Below are 21,002 nucleotides of genomic sequence, written 5' to 3' on the forward strand. Positions count from 1 at the left end.
TCATCACCGCCCTGATCCTCAGGTGGGGGAGATAGTTCCTGCTTCGCCCCGGCTGACTTGGTTCAGCTCTGGAAAACCAGACCCACTGTCAGGGTAGCACCAGAGAAGGAGCGGCCGGCAAGTCCTGCCCACAGTCCATGTCCATGGCAGTGCCCCCCCCCAGCCTGCCCTGGAGGAAGGCAACCCCAATGGGCACCAGGAGGCAGACACAGGCCTCAAAGAACACCCAGGGGCCACCTTTCCCACAGAACCCAGGGGGCCAGTAAGGATGGTCCTGCAGAGATACCAGACCTGGGAGGGGGACATGGGACAAGCTGGCTTCCCCTCTTATAGACCCTGCTGTTCTGGGGAAATGTGGCACAGCCTTCTTACCGACACGGACACAGCCCCCCTCTGTCTTGGTGGCCAGCCAGGAGCAAGGACAATCTGTGTCCTAGGATGTGACCGCTAGCTTGCTTGGAAGATGGGGTCAGGAATCAAGGAAGAAGCCTGACGTAGGGACCACTCCAGTCCTCTCCACACATACCTCCCACCTGCTCCTGCCTACCGGTTGCAGCTTCTCTTGGCCTGTCCACCCAATGGTGACCGAGATCAAGGCCTCCCTCTGGAATGTCCCTCCAACTCTGTTCCCCAGCACACTGGTTTGGTTTTACCTGACGGCTTAAAGACACAGGTGGTGGTGCCCCTGGTGCCCAGGGCTCCTGCAGCTTGACTCTTGTCAACGTTTTATTGGTTTGGTGCATGTGTGGTGATGTTACAGAGTCTGGGGCCCGGGGCTCCCCACACACAAAGCTACAGTTGTACCCCCTCCCCCAAGGCAGGGCCAGGCCAGACGGTGCTGGGCAGCTCACAGCCCTGCCAAGCAATGGGAGGGGAAAGGGAGAGGAGAGGCAACAGGAGTGGAGAAGGAGAGGGGAACTGGGGAGAGTGGGGCAGGGGGAAGCAGCGCTGCGAGCTGCAGGTAGGTCCATCAGGCTTCCCAGACCCAGCTATGAGCCCATTCCCCTCCTGCCCACCGGCTGGCCCAGCCTGGCTTTTGAGGGGGGACATGTTCGAGACCCTTCTGGGTGAATTAGTGGTGAGGAGTCCCTCTCCCATAGACCATGCCTCCACCCCAATCTGGGGTCCTGGGTCAGAGGCTGGTCTCCCCACAGTGGTGGGCTGTAATGGGGTACACAGGGCGCATTGGTTCAGGTTCCCCTGTGGTGGAAAGCAGCGGCTGGGTGAGGGTGGGGAGTTCAGGTTTGGGGCGTGGGCTTCCCGGGGACTCATCTGCGCTGTGGTATTTACACAGGACTCCCAGGAATAAAGGTACCCAGGGTCGTGACAAGAGCTCACTCCTCTCAGGTGGGCCTCTCAGGCACAGACTGCCCACCCCCTCACAGCCTGCTCCATCGCAGGCCTGGGGTACTAGGCAGAGAACACTTGGGTCCCTGTGTCCCAACTCTGGCCCAGTGACCCCTGAGCCCCAGAGATAGGACACAGAAGGCCGTTGCATCTTTGGTGCCAAGGAGAGGGGGCCTGGCGGTGGGCAGGGGCTCTGTGAACTGGCCCCGAGCCAAGGGTCCAGCCCAAGGGCTGCACGGCCCCCAGTCTCTGACACTTCTCCAACAGTGTGAGGCATGGAGCCAAGCTAACACTTCAGGGCTTGCCCCAGGTGAGAGGAGGGCTGAGTTCACTCCATACCTTCCTGCCCCTGGCCCCAGGGCCGGCGGGCGGCTGGGCCTGCCAGGGCCAGGAAGCGGGAGGCAGCTGCTATGTTCAGGGGCAGCAGTCAGCAGTGCAGGATCTTCAGGAAGGCCTTGCGGAACTCGATGTTGAAGGTGGTGTAGATGATGGGGTTGACGGCGCTGTTGACATAGCCCAGCCACGTGAAGGCGCTGTAGAGGACCGGCGGGATGTTGCAGTCACAGTGAATGTTCAGGATGTGGGTGATGAAGAAGGGCAGCCAGCAGATGATGAACACGCCTGCAGGAGAGAGCAGCTGTCAACCAGGGCACAGCCACCCCCACGGGCCACCAGGGTTGGGGGCGGGGCCTGCTCCCCACATCCAGGCTATGGGTCGCAGTGACAGAGGAGTCCCAGGGTATGGATTCTAGACCTTTCTGTGACGCCCATGAGCAGAGGACAGGTCACTTCACCTCCCTCAGCCTCGTGTTCCTTATCTGCCCAGTGGATGACCTAATGCCTGCCTTGCACCGTAGCCAGTTGTGGTCAGGTCAGCGCCAAGTCAGCACGTGTCTCCTAGTGGAGCCGTGTGTGGCACATGGGAACTGAGTCCCAGAGGGCTTCCAGGGCCCAGTCTGAACATAGATTGCCAAATAGCTCCCCCAAGGTGCCTCTGGGTGGATTTGAACCTCTCACCTTCCAGTTAGCAGCCCAGTGTCCTAACGGTTTGCCCCACTCAGGGACTCCTACTTATCACGTATGAAGAGAAGAACAAAAGGTCACGGTGTGGCCTCCAGTCAGACAGCAAGAGTAGAAGTTCCACCCTCAACTCCCTGGGAAGCTGGAAGTCCCCGTGGGGTTGCTGGTGACAGCAGTGGGACATAGCCTGGGCCTGGCTACCACCAGAGGGACAAGAGAGCCCAAGACCCATGCTGCTCCACCCTCAAGATATTCCTGTGAGGCAGCCATGCCGAGATGAGACAGAACGAATTGGATGGCGGCAGTGGGTTTGGGTCCAGCTCACTGATTCCAGAGCTAGGCGGCCTTGGTTTGGAGCATGGCTCCTCCTTGGTCAAGTTCTCTACCCTCTAAGCTCTTGTTTTCCCCACCTGTACTCTCAGCATTCCCGTGGAGTCTATCTCTTAGGGGTGTCTATATCGCTATGGACCTGGCCATGACTGAAAAGAGCAGGGCAGGCCACAGCACCTGTGGCGATGGGCCCACCCCCTGGGCAGTGGCCAACTCACCCAACACAATGGCCAGCATCTGAGTGGCTTTCTTCTCCTTCTGCTGCGAGAGCTTCCTGCGGCTCATGGTCTTGAGAGAGGTCCGGGTTTTGCCATTGGGCATGGTCTGGATCTCAAAGATCTTGGCGATCTTGGGGTGGTCTTTGGCGTGCCCGTTCTTCTCTGGCTTGGCAGGGCTGTCGGGAGTGGTGTGGAGGCCGTGGTGGGACGAGTCGGGGAGGGTCAGCTGGTGATGGCTTGGTGGGATGGGGCTGTACCGGGTCCTCTCGGGGGGGCTGGTGCTGGAGAGCATCTCTAGCTCCAGCTCCTGGGCACGGCGGGCAGCATCCTGCACCGGAGGAGGCAGAGGGCACAGGTCAGTCACCCAGTTCCATCAGCCAACACTGTCGGGTCACCCTTCCGTGGAGGCCGGTAGGGAGGGTGACCACCTCCAGGGAGGGGCTGTCTGGTAGGACAGAGCCACCCCTCTGCTGGCGCAATGACTCTGTTGCCGTTCTGTGGAGCCTCTGTTCCCAGACCGCCTCTGCTACTGATGGAGTAAACGTCTCTGGCGCACCAGGCCCCTCACTGGCTACTGCAGATGAACTGCATGCAGAGCAGTGCTCTGGCCCTGCCTCCAGCCCCTCCCTCACGTGCTCGCTGCAGAGAGAGTGCGAGGGTGCCCGTCTTCATCAGCTCACGGTTCATTTGATTAGCCTCAAGGGCTGCCGGCTGACTGGAGACACCTGCGTGAGCATCCCCTATGAGCTCCGTGTTCTCCCCCTGGACTGACTTTCAGGGGTTCCAAAGGGCGGACCCTGGGGCACCCACATTTTCCCAGCTGGCTCCCTTAGAGATGCCAGTACTGATCTAAACCAAGGCTTCCCAGACTCTTCCTTAGGGCCTCTTCGGCCTCAGCTTCTGGAATCTAGGCCTCCCTGGACGCCCAGGTGGGGTAGCTGCCCTGCTGAGATTATTCCCATTTTGGCTGCCACTGCTGTTGCTGTTACTGCCCGGCCACCCAGCGGACAGTGGCAGCATACAGGCACAGTCTTGTGCCGTCGCCATGAAGATAGGATGCAGAATGGGCCACTGGGATTCAATGGGATTTCATCGGCTGGTTTTCAGAAGGACCAAGCTTTTTTGCCTAGTCCTTTGCCCGGGGGCTCTGCTGAAACCTGCCCAGCAACACAGCGACATGCAGGCCTGGCCTGGACCGAGACTTCAGCCTTCACCATGGAAGAGGAGAACCCCCCAGGGAAGCATCGCACACTGGGTCCTCCTGTCTTGACTTCTTCCTCATCAACAGCTCTTCGGAGACCTGCCCTTGAAGCTCAGGTGAGGGATGGGGAGGCTGCCTCCCAGGACTCCATGAGTGGTACTCTGTGGGCACCGTGGCTTGGCCTCTGCCCACCCAGGAGATGGGGCACCTGCTCTTCCTGCTGGGATCCTGGTTTTCCAGTCTCTGAGCCAAGGCAGTCTCTGAGATCTTGCACCACTGGGCACAGTGTACCTGGCTGCTGCTCACCTCCCTCCTCCCCCAGGCCCCAGGCCCAGCACCTCCTTGTCTGGGAGTGGAAAGGACATGGGCATGGGGTGTTAGAGTCATGGAGGCAGGCGTGTTCTCTCCTGAGCACCCTCGAATAGTCTTGGGTTAGTTAGTTAGCTAACCTCTCTGAGCCTCTGCTTCCTCTTCTGCAAAACAAAGTTCTCTAAGTTCCAGAAGGCTCGCCTCTCAGGGCTGCCAGGAGGGTATGACGAGGTCATCGGAAGCTGTTAGGTGGTCAGTGAATGGTGAGGGCCATTGTTTTTTAATTATGTCACAATGGGCAAGTCCTGTCCCCCAGCGAGTCAGTCTCTGCTGCTCGGGGTAGGCCATTCATCCTTTCAGGATCTAGCTTGCTGGTGAAGTGTGTTGGATGAGTCTGCCCTTGCCTGAGGCACAATGGGGGTCCTAGAGGCTAGGCCACCAGGAGTCATGGGGGTGGGCTCTCTAGGGACTGAAGGACCTGGCCCTGGGTCTCTGGCCTGAACACTTACCACTCTCCGCCTGTTCACTGGGAAACTCCCATTAGACTTCATGATAACAGCACAGAGTCTCCTGTCCTCGGGGTGAGGGTAGCTGCCCTGTGGAGGGAGGGAGCCAGCACGTGGGTCACTAAAGGGGCCAGGTGGGCGGGGCCGGCCTCCTGAACAGGGAGAACTCAGACTGGACACAGAGCTCACGGGACAGAGAGCAGAGCGGCAGGGGGAGGGGGGTACCTGTGCAGGTGACTGAGTGGAAGTTAGAGTCAGTGCTGTCATGAGAACAGGCGGGCAGGACTGCGGGACACAGGGCCCTGACTTACAGCCAGTGAAGAGCACGGGTTTGGTAGCAGACTAGACACACACACACTCACTTTCCCTTCCCACCTTGAATCCTGACGACCACCCTGTGACGTCGGCATAACGAGTCCCACTTCACAAAGGAGGAAACTGAGGCTCAGAGGCGTTAGGTGACCCACCCAAGGTCATGAAGCCCCCAGATGTGGCAGGGCCAACCTTTGTAATGGTCCTGTCTACCCTCAAGGTGCCTGTTCCTTGTACATGCTCCCTGTGGCCTTCCCCTGGGAAGACCGCACCAAGGGACTAGCAGGGAGCTGGACGTGGACCAGGAAAGAGAGGTGGGGTTGAGGTGTAGGGGAAAAGGGGTACACAGGGAGACGGGTCAGGGAGTGTAGGAGGCGGAAGCAACGGGGTTGGAGGAGTCAGCGGGAGTGGATGGGACCTGAGAGTCCAGAGTGGAGCCCGAGTGGCACACTGGTTAAGTGCTCAACTGTGAACTTGAGGCTATGGTCTGAAGCCACCAGCCACTCCCTGGGGGAAAGACCTGCTGATCTGCTTGCCTCAAGATCACAGCCTCGGAGACACCCCACCCCCACCCCTGGGGGGTGTTTTTATTCTGTCCCACAGGCTCGTAATGAACTCCACAGCAAAGTCACAGCCACAACCACAACCAAGACAGGGAAGAGAGGGGGAGGAGCTAAGGAGCGCACCCAGGGTTGCTGCGCTCAGCCAATCCCCACGCCCACCCTCCACCCACGCCACAGCCCCTTCCTGGAGCATCCGGGGTGCTCCGCGGAGGTCCATGCCTGTGAATCGCCCCTCTCACCCAGCTCCGCAGTCCTGCAGCCTGGACCGTGTCCTGCTGGCGTGTCCCAGCCCCAGCCGGACGTGGGATGCAGCCCTCTCCCTACCCCCCATCCCTTGGGGCCCGGAGAAAGGGAGGGCAGGGGGAGCTCATGACCTTGAGCGGGGCCTTCAGGTTGGCCCGGAAAGCCCTGCTGCTGCGCTTGGTGCTGACCCTCTTGCGGCGCTTGCGGAGGACGACGTAGATCTTGATGTAGACTAGCAGAGTGACGATGAAGGGCACGTAGAAGGAGACGATGGAGGAGTAGACCACGAACGCGGGGTTGGCGATGATGCATTCGTTCTGGTCTGGGGAGGGAAAAGCCCCCAGGGCGGGGGCGGGGCATCCATCAGCAGCCCAGCCCCAGCCCAGCTGGGCCCGGTGGTGGGAGCATGCTCCCTAAGGTGGCTCCAGTGTGCGGAAACGCGGGATGTAAATACAGTGGGGCATGAATCTGCGTCTTGAATCAGAGTCGGTGCGGCAGCCGCCTGACTCTGAGTCTCCCCTCAACCGTTGCCCCTTGTCACTTGGTCATCACTTTTGTCATCTACAAGCACACCAGTGGAGCCAGAACGCCAGAACAACGTAGTAAACCCTGATTTGGGGGGTGGTGGGGTGTATTAAGAGGAAGGAGGGTCGTTTAGGGACAAGATAGCTCAGCCCTGTTTGCTGATTCACCTGTGTCCCATGGTGCCCATTTGCAAAAACCCATAATACTTTAGCCACATGTGTTGCCTCGGGTTCTAACAGATCTCTGTCCACCTCCACTCCGGGCCTTCCCGACTCCATCCCAGGATGTGTAGCCAGATTTCCTGCTTCTTGGGACCCCTGTGACACGTTCTGTGCCACGTGTTTCCAAGACGCCCCAGCATGTTCTGGGCTCCAGAACATGTACCTGCATGCTCTTGTCTCCCTGACAGGAGTCATGCGCCAGACTTGACAGAAGGCGGCACCCCTTACTTTGCCCCACACCCAGAACGGCACGTGGTTGGCTCACCTTCTATTTGCTTCTAGTCTACCTGATCCCTGTGGTTCGTGGGACTGTACCCTCATGCCCCCCCCCCCCAAATACTATCATCAGGAGCTAGAATGTGTAATGGGTGACCTGTTGAGTTGTGAACTACAAAGTCAGCAGTTCGAAACCACAAGCCACTCCATTGGATAAATATGAAGTTTTCTACTCCCATACAGAGTCACAGTTTCGTGGTCCACACGTGCAGGTCTACCCTGTCCTACAGGGCCATTACGAGTCAGAGATGACCCAATGGTAGTGAGTTTCACACACACACACACACACACACACACACAGTTTGTGGGGCTATCTAGCCTACTTCAGTTGAATACACAAAACTGAAAGTGTGCAGACATCCTGCAGTGTCCTGAGCCCCACTCCTCACCTGTCTGTGTTGTGCCCAAGTCACCTTTTCCTAGAGACACTCTGGGCTGGTCTTGGTCCAGGTGGTCCAGTCTAACTTCTCTTCTGGAGTGGCAAATGGGCCCTTTCTACCCATATTGGAACTAGCTGAGTCCCAGGCAGACTGAGGGAGGGCTCACCTGTGTTGTTGAGTCCGAAGAGCATTGGGCAGGAGATGGTGAAGGACAGGACCCAGACGGTGGCAATCATGACAGTGACCCGGCGCTTGGAGCTGTAGCGTGTGTTGTACAGCATGGGCATGGCCACAGCTGTGTACCTGCAGGGTGGGGGAGGGGAGCGGTCTTGCCTCACTCCACAGCATACAAAGGCACCCTTCCCTCTGAAGAGAAGCTCCACCTCTGTGAAACCCAACTGGCAACTCCTGGACCCTCTTACTTGGCCGCAGGCTCAGGCAGCAAGGACTGTTGACAATGCTTAATGAAACACTCAGTGCCTAACCGACCACCACTTGCCGTGGGCTCATGGCTATCACTCTGTAGTTCTCAGAAATTCTACCACCTGCCCAAGGCCCCACAGCTGAGAGGTGTCAAACCAGGGCTGCTGTCTCCTCCACACCAGGCGGTGTCTAAAGTGTTTTTGGCAGCATCTTTGCCATCAGAGAACCTCTTTCTGGGGAGCCTGCATGGTCATTGACACACAGGCACACGATATCATTGTAAGGCATCCTAGACAGAGTGGGCCCCCAAGGGAGCGGTGAGGTGACTGGAAAGGTGAACGTGCAGGGCCGCCTCTCCCACCCTGAGTGTGGCTCACCTGTCAATGCTGATGGCACACAGGTTCAGGATGCTTGCTGTGCACATCATGACATCCAGTGTGACAAAGATGTCACAGTGGATCCGGCTGAATTTCCACTCACCCACCACCTGGGAACAAAGCAACATGAGTAGACAGTATGGGAAGGAAGACCAGCTAAGCTCCTGTAGATGGGCTCAGATGGCAACCGTGTAAGTCTCAAGGGTGTGGAGGAGAAGATGACAGCAATGGAGAGTCATGGCTCAAGAGGGTCTGGGCCTGGGCCCTGGGTCCCCTGCGCCCAGACAGGTAAGACCACTTCATTACAGTCACTGTGCTAGAAGGAAGATAAAAGCCATCTAAAAGACCCTTAAAGGCCCTCGAATGTACAATTATTATTGGTGTCTCTCTTGGCCAGAGGAAAGAAGAGTGCAAGAATTGAAGATGCGTTGAAACAATAAGTCTAATGGGACCACAGGAACTCAAGTGTACGTGATCAAAAGAACTAGATGGTGCCCAGCTCCCAAGAGCAGCTATTCTGAAAAGGGTCATATCAGAAGGTCCTGGAGGACGGGAGAAAAATGTGGAGCCAGACTCAAAACCCAAAACAGGACCAGGCTGACTGACTGACTAGAGACTGGTGGATCCTCAGAGACGATGGCCTTTTGTCACCCTTCAGGTCTGGAAATGAGCTCCCCCCCCCCATGGCTCAGTTTTCCGACTTTAAGGGGAGTACACACACCTCAGAACAACCAGCCCTTTGAGATCAAAGGGCAGTATTTACTCTTTAGTTCAGCAAGATGAGGAAAGAAGGAAGAACAGAAATGGGGAACATGAATAAAACATGTATGGACCATTGAATGGAAAACTGATTTGGCTCTTCATACTTCCACCCAATTCACAATAGAAAAGTAAAAATCCAAAAACCATCCAAATGAAGGCCACACATACCAAAGAGAGCCAGTTTACACTGGGTGTTGGATTTTGGTCTTTCATCGGTCACAACTCTGGGTGATCACGTGGAAATCCCCATCTTACCAAGGAGGCCCCTTCAGCTCAGCTTCTGAGATGTCTGTGTGTGGCCCTGGCCACTGGGTGAGCCAGGCAAGGCCTGTAGGGCATGCATGGACAGAGTGGGGGCCACTCGTGTCTGTTAGTCATAGTGAAGACAATGACTTTCTGGGACACGGGGAAGAAATCCCTGCTCCTCCTTACACTGAGAGACGGGAAAGGGCAATACAGGCTACATCTGGAGAAGAGCCATTGTGATCTTCCCTTTGTACGAGGGGTAACAAGGAGTCAAGCTTTCAGCAAGAATAATCTGTGACCCTCTCCCTCCATATTCTCTCTCTATCCTTTATAAATAATATTTATCCTGGTGGCATTGTTGGGTCAGTGTTAGGCTGCTGACCACAAAATCGATGGTTCAAACCCATCATCTGTTCTTCTGGAGAAAGAGGAGACTACTCCCTAAAGATTTACAGACTAGGAAACCCTATCTATGGTCTCTAAGAGTTGAAATTCTCTCAATGACAATGGGTCAACATCCATACCTACTGTACCTTCATTTCCTTATACACCCCAACATACTTCCATATCCACTACCGCTTATTCTCTCTTGCATATCACACACACACACACACACCCTCACTTATGCACATACACATGTGCGCACTCCCATCTCCTTACTCGTTCACACACTCACACCGCAGGCTTGCCCTAGCCACGCGTGGAATTTGGAGCCACCTCATTCGTGGAGGGCGGTCAGGGCATGGAAACACAACTTAGGTGTCCAGCACTAGGAGGAACGAGGAGCAGGCAGGCCCTTGTGGGTAAGCAGCGCGCACACAGGGTGGCAGAAGCAAGGCTGGTCATGAGGCGGCTTGCTCCTGTCACTGCCTCTTTTTCTGTCCCCGGGTGGAATCCAATGCTGCCACTTCCCTTCAGTGGTGGGCAGGGAAGCACTTGGGGTGTGGTGGAAGCAGCAGCTTTGTCTGGAAGACTCGAAGTCTCTTCTGTGGCATCACCCTTTCTGGAGCTCAAGTGGGGACCCTGCAGTAGGTCTTTCCTGGACTTCTCGTGTGGCAATGTTAAGAGGTGCAGAAAACTGATGGGGCACAGGGTGGGGTGGGGGTGTACAAGGCTGTCCTGGAGCAAACAGATTCTACTTTAACTCTTTCATAACCCATGCTGCATATAAGGGCCACTTATATTTTCTGCCTCTGGCATTCCTTGGGAGGCTTTCCCCCCACATAGAGATTATGATAGCGTATATGATAGATAGACTATATGATAGAGTATATGATAGAATATATGATAGAGTATATGATAGAGTATATGATAGAATATATGACAGATAGAGACTATGATAGCATATATGATAGAATATATGATAGATAGATAGGATTATATGTCGGTGTGCGGTAGGGACTTGGCAACAGCACAAAGCAGAAGGCAGTTTGTTGGTGACTATGGCTGTGTTGAGAGGTTACTGTGTGCGGTGACGTGTCCTGAAGGAGTGATGGTGTAAAACTCTGGTTGCTTTGGGCTTCTGTTCAGTGAGACAAAGGCTGGAAGTGTGTTCACTATTGGGCGTCATGACGTCAGTGTGGCGTTGGGCATTAGCTGACAGAACATAAATGGGTAGTATAAAATAAAAAGGGGTCCAGGCTGGAAGAAGCCCTGAGGGCACAGTAGGGGTTAGGCATTGGGCTTCTCCCAGAAATGCTGGCAGTTCAAACCCATTAGCCACTCCTCAGGAGGAAGAGGAAGCTTTCTGCTCTTGTAGAGTTTCAGTCTTGGAAACGCTATATATCTACTCAATGGCAGTATGTTTTTGTTTGTTTTATTCTCCACAGTGTTATTAGGAATGTATAGTATTCAAGATTAGGTAAAATACAAGGGAGTGATTCCATAACTCCTCTCATTTATCTTAACAGGAGTCCAGTGGGACACATGTGACCCACACAGTAATTATTTAAAAAAATCCATCATTCCGAACACATTTTTCCAAACACCTAATGATCCATCATGCATTATAAACTCTACAAAACATTACAAAAATAAATTAATGAAAGGGCTATGGCACAATTGGGTGGGCCAAAGCCACCCTGGGTCACTGCCCACCTGGAAGTCACTCTGAGACTGGTATTTGGGATTGGCTTTCATGTCATTGGGGGTATGAGATGCCAGGCCTCTCCATCCTCCATCCTCCTTCCTCCTCTTCTCCTCCCTGCATTGGTTGAGGAAATTCATATGTGTCGAGCTCTATCCTAGACTCGGATACAGTTGTGAACACTTGAAAACGTGACGCCTGCCCACAAGGAGCTCTCAAGCTGCTCCCATCCAACCAGCCTTCCAGCTGCCCAGGGGAGGGAGGGACTCCCTCTGTGGTTCCAGAAACAGCTGCTCCAGAGAATGGTTGGGGAAGCAGATATGACTCAGGGAAATATGGCCATAGTCACTGTTTCCTGAACATCCACTGTGGGCCTGATCTCTCATCCACCGTTCTAGGAACCTTTACAAGGAGGGAGAGTTTCTCCTCATTTCACAGATGAGGCCGTGGAAGCCCTGATGCTCACTAGCTTGGCCAACTTCCCCCAGCTGGTGCGTGTCAGTGCCGGAGCGAGAAGCGTCCTAGCCCATGACCTTTCCTAAGCTGTCACGGAAGGGCAAAGAGGATGGGATTTGTATTGGGCATAAACAGGATGCATGAAGACGAGACTGTAATTGATGGGTGGGCACACCCATAAAGGAACACAGACTTGCCAAAGGCCACTTAGAGACTTAGGGGGAAGGGCTTGAAGACCCCGTGTCTTGTAGGCCCACCCCAGGGATCTTTTCGCTGCACCTTTGGATGTCACATCTGGTTGTTCTCAGGGAAGTCACAATAATACCTAGCATCTATCAAGCACTAGCATGTACTAAGCCCTGACCACTCCGGTGGCATAGGTCAGCAGACTGAACCCACCAGCCCTTCCTCTGGGGCTGAGAGATGAGACTTGCTGCTCCAGGAGAGAGTCCCAGCCTCGGAAACCCACACGGGCAGTTCTGTTCTGTCCTACAGGGCCACGGTGAGTCAGAATCGACTCGATGGCTGTGAGCTGCAGGATCCATGAGAGGGTCCCTAGTCACGGTGCAATGGTTTCATCCTCAGCTGTTAACAAACAGAAAGGTCAGAGATTTGAATCAGCTGTGCCGTGGGAGAAAGGTCCAGCTGTCTACATGGGGAAGCTCCTCCTTTGGCCTATGGAGGCCCCTAGAGGGCAGAATCAACTCAACAGTAGCAGACTAGAAGGTTGTTTTTAGTTGTTCAGGACTCAATATAAGTTGAGACTTCCTGCCAGCATTTGTGTTGAGGGAGGTACTGCCCTCTGAGAATGCCCATCCTCATTCACCCCCCAGCCCTTAGGCTCCCAGCTTTGCCTTGACAGGAATAGTGAACATGGCACTTAGAATATGCAAGGACTGCCCCTGTACAGATTCAGCCCTGCCTAGATTGTCAGGGTAGGCGTGGTGGGTGGGCAAGCCGGCAGGACGGAGGTCCAGTGGGGCTGTCTTTGCCTGGCTGGGAGGTGGGTGGGTGGGGTTCCTGTCTGTGTGGAGCGGTGCTGGATGGCTATCATCGTCACCACGGACCATGGCTCACTTTGAGCCAGCACTTACTCTCTCTCCAGTGACCAGGAAAAGCTCTTTTCTGGAGTCAATTCATCTGATTCTCAAAATAACTTTCCAGGGTAAGGAGGGTTAGTATTCACATGTTATAGATGAGGAAACCGAGGCACGGAGAGACTAAGCTGTTTTAATCTGCCCCCGCTCCCTGATGGTCTGAGACTGGGTCCCCTCCTTTGAAAGGGAGGAGTAGAGAAGCAAGACCCCAAATAAGAGAAGTGGCTCCTTGGGGAGAGCCCCTCCAACAGAACATGGGTGAACTGAATCTAGGGGGTACCATAAACAGGGGACCTTGGCCAGTGTCACCTGTATGTCTTTATGCTGAATTGCACTTACTGTTGTGCCCTTTATCTCCGGCCAGGTTGATTTGAGACTCCCTGCCTGTGTGGATGTGTGTAAGGGATGCCGAGGAAGTAAGGGACTGGGAGGGACCCGGGCTCCATGTGGGCCAGTGTGGTGGTGGCAACAGGAAGCACAGGGAGCCTCTCAAGAGTTTGGGGACAGGCAGGTGTGACACTGTGGACTACCTCCTCCTCCCTGCCTAGAGGTCCCCTCTACTCCAACATACAAAGGTTCCATATGTCCTTATCCCAAGGGGTTCTTGCCCTCCCAGGCAGGGCTAGGCCCCCTCTTTCTGGTTTACACAGGACCCAAGTGTTGGCTCCTTCCTGATGCCTGGCCATCTTCCCATGCACCCAGACCTCTAGGCCTGCTGCAGCCCTGGGCAAGTCACCATAGAATCCTGGGCAGAGAAAGGGGTGGGCTCCTGCTTGCTCCCACCTAGCTTCCCCAGTGTGCCCACATCCCAGTCCCTGTGTGCCCTGTGTGCCCTGGGTGGAATGGGGCAGGAGAGGCAACTTCTCAGTGGCTGCTTCCTATTCTGGGTTTACTAGGTTTGCTGGGTCTGGGGCTGCAGATACCTGGCACAGTGCCTGGATGATAGCGGGGGTTTTCCCAAGCACCACAAGGCCCCAAGCTCAGATGGCGGGCTTGGGGCAGGGCGATGGGACACAGGTGATACAGCGCTCCACCTGACCTGTAGGCTCCACCTGCACGAGAAGAAACTGGGGAGGAGGGGAGCCTGGAAGAGCAGCCTCTGCTCCCAAAAGGTGGCAAGGAGGCACAAACATGCCCCCCCCCCCCGGGTTGTGGGTCTTCCCCACTCCACACCACTGCTGTCTCATGAAAAAGAACAGCGGAGAGCAAAAGGCTTACTGAGCCCTGACTCTGGAACCAGAGTCCCACCCTGGACCAGTCTGCTGGGTGTGGCTGAAGAAGTCATGGGACTTCTCTGATCATCAAGTTTCCACCCGATGCCGACCTCTCAAGACCAATGGGAGGATCGGATGAAATGCTGTTTTCTAGAAAGCACTTAACCCCTAGCCAGGCAGACACCAAGCTTGCCCTTGACTCATAGACAAGGGCAGGACAGGGTATAGCTGCCTCTGGGGGTTTCCAGGACAATAATTCTTCATAGGAGCAGAAAGCCTCATTTTTCTGCCAAGGAGCAGCTGGCGGTTTCAGACTGCTGAACTTGTAGTGAGAAGCTCATTGCATAACCCACTACACCACCAGGGCTCCTCTAGTTCTGGAGACAACCTCCTCATGTTGTAAGAAGGCTGGGCCCCAAGGACAGGAGGAATTGCTTGGGCAGGCACCAGGTGGTTCGTGGGTAGGAACCAATGAGGACCCAGGGGTGCCGTCTGCTTCTGGGGAAAGCTCTGGAGCAAGTCACAGGGGCCCCAACCTACCTCCAGGTAGACAACCCAGGGCATGACCAGGGTAGCGACCAGGAGGTCCGCCACAGCCAGACTGACGATCAGGTAGTTGGTGGTGGTCTGCAGCGCCTTCTCACGGGACACCGCCATGCATACCAGCACATTGCCGAAGACGATGACGAAGATGAGCAGGGTGAGCAGCATGGCATAGTAGTTGTAGTGGAGCCCGTCCTCCTTCGCCTCGGACCCATTGAGGGGCCGGCTCCAGTTCCGGCCTCCTACGTCCTCATCATACCAGGACAGGTTCAGAGGATCCATTGGGGGCAGTGCAGCCACTGGGTGGCCGGGCTCTGGCCAGGAAAAAAGGACACAGGAGTGAGCTGAGGTGGGGGCGCCCCAAACAGACTGCCCTCGGGGAGCTCTGGAGTTCGAACCAACCGTTGGTTCAGGCTTTGCATCAAGCGCCTCCCTGTTTTTGTTTCGAGCTCATCGCCCACTACTCTGCTCGAGAGAGGACAGCAAGTGGCAAACACGTGCTTTTAAAACGTATAATCCAACTAAGCACCCCAAGAAAGGCTGACCCTTCACGCCCACGTTCAACAAACACACAGGAAGGGAGTCCTGTGCACCGTCGTCCAGAAGACCAGGCAGCTGAGTGTTGCAGCCTCCAGTGGTAGGAGCAGATACACGCATGCATGCCTCCGCAGGTCACTGTGTATCTACCGGGCAAGGATCTAGGCAGGAAGGAACTGGACACGATCTTGCAGCTCACGGTTTAGAGACACAGGAGCCAGCTACCCGGTGGGATCTGTGCTCGTGGTTGGTGTTTGCCATCAGGTTGATTCCAGCCCACAGCAGCCTTACATGGCTGGTATAACTGGCCACGGAGCTTCCCAGGCTGTACTCTGGACGGGACCAGACTAACAGGTCTCTTCCACCACAGAGAGGCTGGGGTTTGTACTGCTGGCTCCTGGGTTAGCAGCCAGGTGCGTTAACCATCATGCCACCCAAAACAACACCAACAACAAATCTATCGCCAGCAAGTCCATGCCGACACATAGTGAACCTATATACAGGACGAGGTGAAACTGCCCCTGTGAGTCTCTGAGACTAACTCTTCATGGGCTTAGAAAGCCCTGTCTTCCTCCGGAGGAGCAGCCTGGGCTCCTTGGACAGCTCTCGGGGCATGGTGGGTTATGCATTGGACTGCCAACCGCAAGGTAAGCAATTTGAAGTCACCAGCCGTTCCCAGGGAGGAAGACAGGCTTTCGATTCCCATAAAGAGTTACATCTCAGAAACTCACAGGGGCAGTTCTACCCTGTCCCATAGGGTCGCTGAGAGTCGGCATCGACTGGGTGGCCGTGAGTTTGAGTTTGTCTTTTGGAAACTTAAACACACCACCGCCTTCAAGCTGATTCTGACTCCTAGTGCCCCTGTAGTGCAGAGTAGCACTGCCTGCCGTGAGTTTCCGAGGCTGTCAATCTTTACAAGAGCAGAAGTCTTCTTTTTTGTAACCATGGTGTGGCTGGTGGGTTCAACTTGCTGACCTTGCAGCCTCTCACGCTACACCACCAGGGCAGTTTTTCTATGTGTAAACGGTAGGAAATAGAACAGGAGGGGAGGGGAGAAGCATGTGCCCCAGTTTGTGGATTTGAGGAACGCTTCTGGAGAAGTGTGGTGGTCCACCGACACCTGATGGGAGGGCAGGAATGGGCAGGCCAACATGGGGAGCCGGGTGGGGGATGAGGAGGACGCAGAAAGTGGTAAGTGCTGGAGCCAGAGAGAGGGTGCCCTTGTCGAAGGCTTGAGAGGGCTTGGCCAGAGATAACTCTCGGAGGCTGTCATCAGCCAGGTCGTGAAGGGTCTTTACCCGGGCACTGCGCTGGGGATCTGGGCAGGGGGAATGCCAGGTCTAGAGTTGCCATTCAGAGCCACGTTGCTGACTCCAGTGTGGGGCAGGGAGGCAGGGCAGAGCTAGGAGCTGTTGCTGAAGCAATCCCAGTAAGAGATGATGAGGTTCGGCAGGATGGGAGCCATGAGCATCCTAGGGAATGGAACGGGAGCATTGTCCCAGGGGAGGAAAGCTGTCCTCAGGAGAAGTGGCATCTGAGGCAACATGAGGAGGAATTAGACAGACAGCCGGTTCAGGGGAGATGCTTGAGACAGAGCGAATGCCACCCCGTCCCCGAAACCAGCCAAGGCATCTGTGTGACAAGGCATGACAATGGGGGTGAGCCAGATGAGGCCTTGGAGAGCGGATGAAAGGGCAGGCGCTGAGGAATGCCCCCACTGCACCGGTCAGGGGCTGCGGTGAGCAGGAGGAGGCCTCAGAGCAGGTGAGCTTGTGGCTATAGTTCGGGTCTGGATGGTGGTCACCTGCCTGGTGAGAATGAGGCTGGGGAGAGGCAGGTAGAAGCAGGAGCTGACTTCCAGCTACCTTGATGGAGCATGGTCATAGACAAGGTGGTGCGGGCGCAGGGCAGTGGGTGAGCAAGCAGAGAAGGAAGGAGTCAGGAGTGATGGGAGTTTGGCGGGGCTTCTTTCAGAGAAAAGGGAGCAGAGACTCGGGGACAGAGTGCTGGTTGGCCTGACAGCTGGTGGCCTGGCTGTGATTGACACAAGTGCACCTGTAAAAGGTAGGTGGTTTTCCTGCTGACAAATGCGTACCTATTTCACACCAAGCCAAAAGTGAACCAAGGCAAACCCAACTGCTATGGAGTGATTCCGACTCGTAGTGACCCTCTTTGGGGTTCAATTGATAAGCCTTTTGAGGCACACAGCACAGAGTGCCATGGCTCCTAGGAGTCTGTCTACCCAAGTGCCTTGGGAATCACCGGTTTCTATCACATCCGGATCAGAGAGGAGGGTCGTCCCACTGGAATACCTTCCTGCCTGCCTGGCACACCCGTCCCAGCAGCTCTGGGCAGAGGAATGTGGGTGGCGTCCTACGAGGCAGCACCCTCACCCTGGAGCCTTGCACCACTCTTGTGGTTCCAAGGTGGGGATGCCTTCCACCATAGGGACACCATGCTCCGCAAAGGGCATGGGAGCTCACTGGGAGTGGGGGGCTGTGGGTGTGCACGGATCCGCCCTGGGCTGCTTCTCTGCTGACTTATCCAGTAAGCACAGACTGAGCCTGCCTAGCAGGAGGCACTGCACTCTGCACACCCACTTCCCCTGAGACGCTGGGAATGCTGACAATCTGACCCTACCTCTGCTCATGGAGGCCATGGCTATCCGGTGGCGTCTCTCAGTGCCCCCCCTCCCCCGCCGGTCCCCCAATCTGACTGGACTTCCGCTCCTGCCGCACGGTCCTGAGCCTGCCCGGGATGGTAGTTGCATGTTGTAAAGAATTGGAGTGTGCCTAGCTTATAGATCTGTGTAGATATGATCTATTCATCCTCAAAGCAGCCCTCAAGCACTCGTCATCTCCACCCTCCACATTGTCTGGAGACTCGTCCTTCCTCGTCCTTCATGCACCCACCCCAGCCATTCTCACTTGCTAGCAACAGAAACGAGCAATCAGACGGCCTCATCTTCCTCTTGTGGGGTGGCTGGTGGGTTTGAACCACCGACCTAGCAGTTAGTAGAGCAACACCTAATCCACAGTGCTACTAAGGCTCCTTACCCCTTTGGAAGCAAAGCAAGCCTAGTTCGGAATCTCCTCCCTGGATGACATCCCAATCGGCCTGCCCAGGCCACCCCCTTTTCGCGCTCCGTGGGGCTCCTCCAGAAGCAGTGTGACATGGTTTTGTCCTGGAGCATACCCCACCTTTGCATCCAGGGTTGGTTGCTTTGCTGCTACGTCACCAGAATGTAAGCCTCTCAAGGGCTGCAACATGTCTTGCGCAGCGCCGTGCATTCCTCGTGGAAAGAACCGACGGCAAAGAAGACTCTTGTCTTCTAATGCTGTGCAGCTCACATGCGAATCAAGCCTCTGAAAGGTAGCTAGTGACGTAAGATGAGACACAGCAAGGGACCAAAAGCAATACAGCCCCAGAGTCACCCCGGGTGTTGAGTGTTGGCTCCCCAGAAATCAGCCAATCAGCACTCTGGGGATTTTTTGAGGCATGTTCCCACTACCCCACCAGTGAGCCTGTGGAAGAAATTGGGGCAACAGGATGAGCAGGCCTTTCTCCCCTCTCCTGCACCAGTCGGGGGGGGGGGGGAGGCAGGTAACAGGTGTGTCCTTAAGAGAGGCATCTCTCTTCCAGCAGGCACTTGCCCAGAGGTGCAGTCTAGCTGCAACCTGTCAGTCACTGTCTGTTGTCAACTCACAGAGCTGCTGGGGAAGGACAGCTTCCGCTGTGAGGGGCCCCTCATTAGGTGTCCAGAGCTGGGGTTTTCCCAGAGGGCTTCCTGGAGCCAGAGCACTGGAGCTGCCTGGATCCTGCAGACCAAGGCGACATGGTGGTGAGCCCTCACTCCGGAGTCCTGATCACCTGCAGAGCTAAGGTCAGTCCCTGCTTCCAAGACCAGATAAGGCTGCAGACATGTCATCTTCTTGTATGGCTTCCTCTCTGCAGTGTTCTCACTGCAGGGCATACATACTCGCTCACAGCATATCTCTATGCTAATATAAAGGTAATAGACTTGCGTTATTTTTTATAATTGTTTTTTAATGAAAGATGCTGAAAGACTTGTAAATCCTACTGACAGCTTCCTACGGGGCTGTCTTCTAAGCCCAGAGCCAGCCCATCTCACTGCCATGGAGCCAGTGCTGACTCATAGCAACCCCCTGTTTACAGGAGTGAAAACCCAGTCTTTCCTCCCCAGGAGCTGCTGGTGGTTTTGGACTGCTGACCATGCAGATCGCATGCCAATGTGGAACCACTACACCATGAGGGCTCCTGAGAGCTGGCCCCTGCCCTTATCAGGTCATCAGCGCCCCTCCTACTTGGAGCTGACAAACCTCAGAAGCAAAGGCTCGCCCTGGACACCCAGTTGAACAGGAGTGGGCTATCAGCAGATCCACGCCCACCCTTGAGGTGTGAGGCACTCTGGTACCCAGGGGCCAGGAAAGTGTAAGAGCCGTACGTCAAAAACCTGGACTCCAATCCCAACTCACAAAAACCTGGGCTCCAATCCCAACTCACCGTTTACTGCCTGGCGGGCTTCATGGGGGGAATTTGGCTTTCCGAAGCCTCAGTTTTTCACCTGCCAAATGTTGCTCTCCCTAGTAGATGTCGTTGAGTCAGTTCTGACCATAGTGACCCCATGTACAACAGAACCTCCAACGGCCCAATCCTACCCATCCTCACAGCTGTTCTTACGGTTGAGCCCATTGCTGCAGCCACCGAGTCAATCCGTCTTGTCGAGGGTTTTCCTCTCTTTCGCTGCCCCCCCCCTACTTTACTTCTCCAGGGACTTGTCTGCCCGACATGCCTGAAGTACCTGAGACGGTCTCACCGCCCTTGCCTCGGAGGAGCACTCTGGCCGGCCTTCTTCCAAGTCAGGCTTGCTTGTCCTTTGGCCAGTCCGTGGGGCTTTCAGGAGGACAGCAAAGTCGCCGGGGAGCTTCAGTACAAGGAAGCCTGTGTGCCCAGCACGCGTAAGCGCTGAAGGGCTGTCAAACTCAGAACCAAGGGGGAGAATTCAACTAAACAAGCCACCGAGCAACCAACTTGAGGCTCAGAGAGATGAAGCCACCCATGCTGGCCAGAGGCAGTCCTCCAGGGTCAGAGCTGGGAGCCGGGTCTGGTCCTTCCTGCGAGGACACACCAGTCTGTGGCCTGTCCTTGGAATTACCTGGAATGGGATGCTAGAGGAGGGGAGAAGTGTCCAAGCTGAACAGCTAAAAAAGGCAGAACCTGGATCCAACTACAGGCCCAATCTGAGTAATTCTATCTGAACAGCCTCCATGGTAGGTTCAGGGTGGGGCACCAGCAGGTTCAGAAGACCATCCGCTATGGCCAACAACTGGTAAACTGTGAGAAAATGAAGGTCTGTTCTTTAAAGCTACTGGCTTGTGTTATTTCTGTTGCTGTGACCCTGGGACACTCTAGGCTCAGAACAAGGAGCCTCAGTGGCACTGTCGGGCCAGACTGCCAACCACAAGGTCGACAGTTCAAACCCACCAGCTGCTTCACTGAAGCTACCCTCTCTGAGTTGGAATTGACTGATGGCCGTGGATGTCCGAGGGTTAGGACAGAACTGAATGTTGCGACGCACAATTATATTACGTCCCGTTGGGAAAGGAAGCCAGCCATGAAACCACACAGCGGCATCGGAGAGGCTGAGGTTATGAAATGCCTTCTGGTTTCAGAGAGACTTCTCAGAATGGATAAATACTTTGTCTTCTGGGTGGACCTGCCCCTGCTGCTCACTAAAGCCAGGAGGCTCTCTCTGGAAAGCTTGCCAGTTCCCCGGGTCTGCCTCCACA

The 21,002-nt window shown here is 55.4% G+C and overlaps 1 protein-coding gene across 2 annotated transcripts; it reads right to left on the reverse strand.

Annotated features, from left to right (window-relative positions):
- Positions 1 to 1,774: 1,774 nt before the first annotated feature.
- Positions 1,775 to 14,965, reverse strand: DRD2 (dopamine receptor D2). 2 transcript variants are annotated; one of them, XM_075548764.1, is made up of 7 exons: positions 14,653 to 14,965; positions 8,252 to 8,361; positions 7,618 to 7,754; positions 6,181 to 6,371; positions 4,935 to 5,021; positions 2,916 to 3,243; positions 1,775 to 1,968 (listed from the first exon to the last, which is right to left on the reverse strand). In XM_075548764.1, the coding sequence occupies exons 1-7, from the start codon at positions 14,935 to 14,937 to the stop codon at positions 1,775 to 1,777; spliced, it is 1,332 nt and encodes a 443-aa protein (XP_075404879.1). In that variant the 5' UTR covers positions 14,938 to 14,965. The 2 variants fall into 2 exon arrangements, with proteins under 2 accessions (XP_075404879.1, XP_075404878.1); XM_075548763.1 differs by lacking the exon at positions 4,935 to 5,021 and having other exon boundaries at positions 14,653 to 14,937.
- Positions 14,966 to 21,002: the final 6,037 nt, after the last annotated feature.

Source organism: Tenrec ecaudatus, chromosome 4 (assembly GCF_050624435.1).
Source record: "Tenrec ecaudatus isolate mTenEca1 chromosome 4, mTenEca1.hap1, whole genome shotgun sequence".
NCBI lineage: Eukaryota > Metazoa > Chordata > Mammalia > Afrosoricida > Tenrecidae > Tenrec > Tenrec ecaudatus.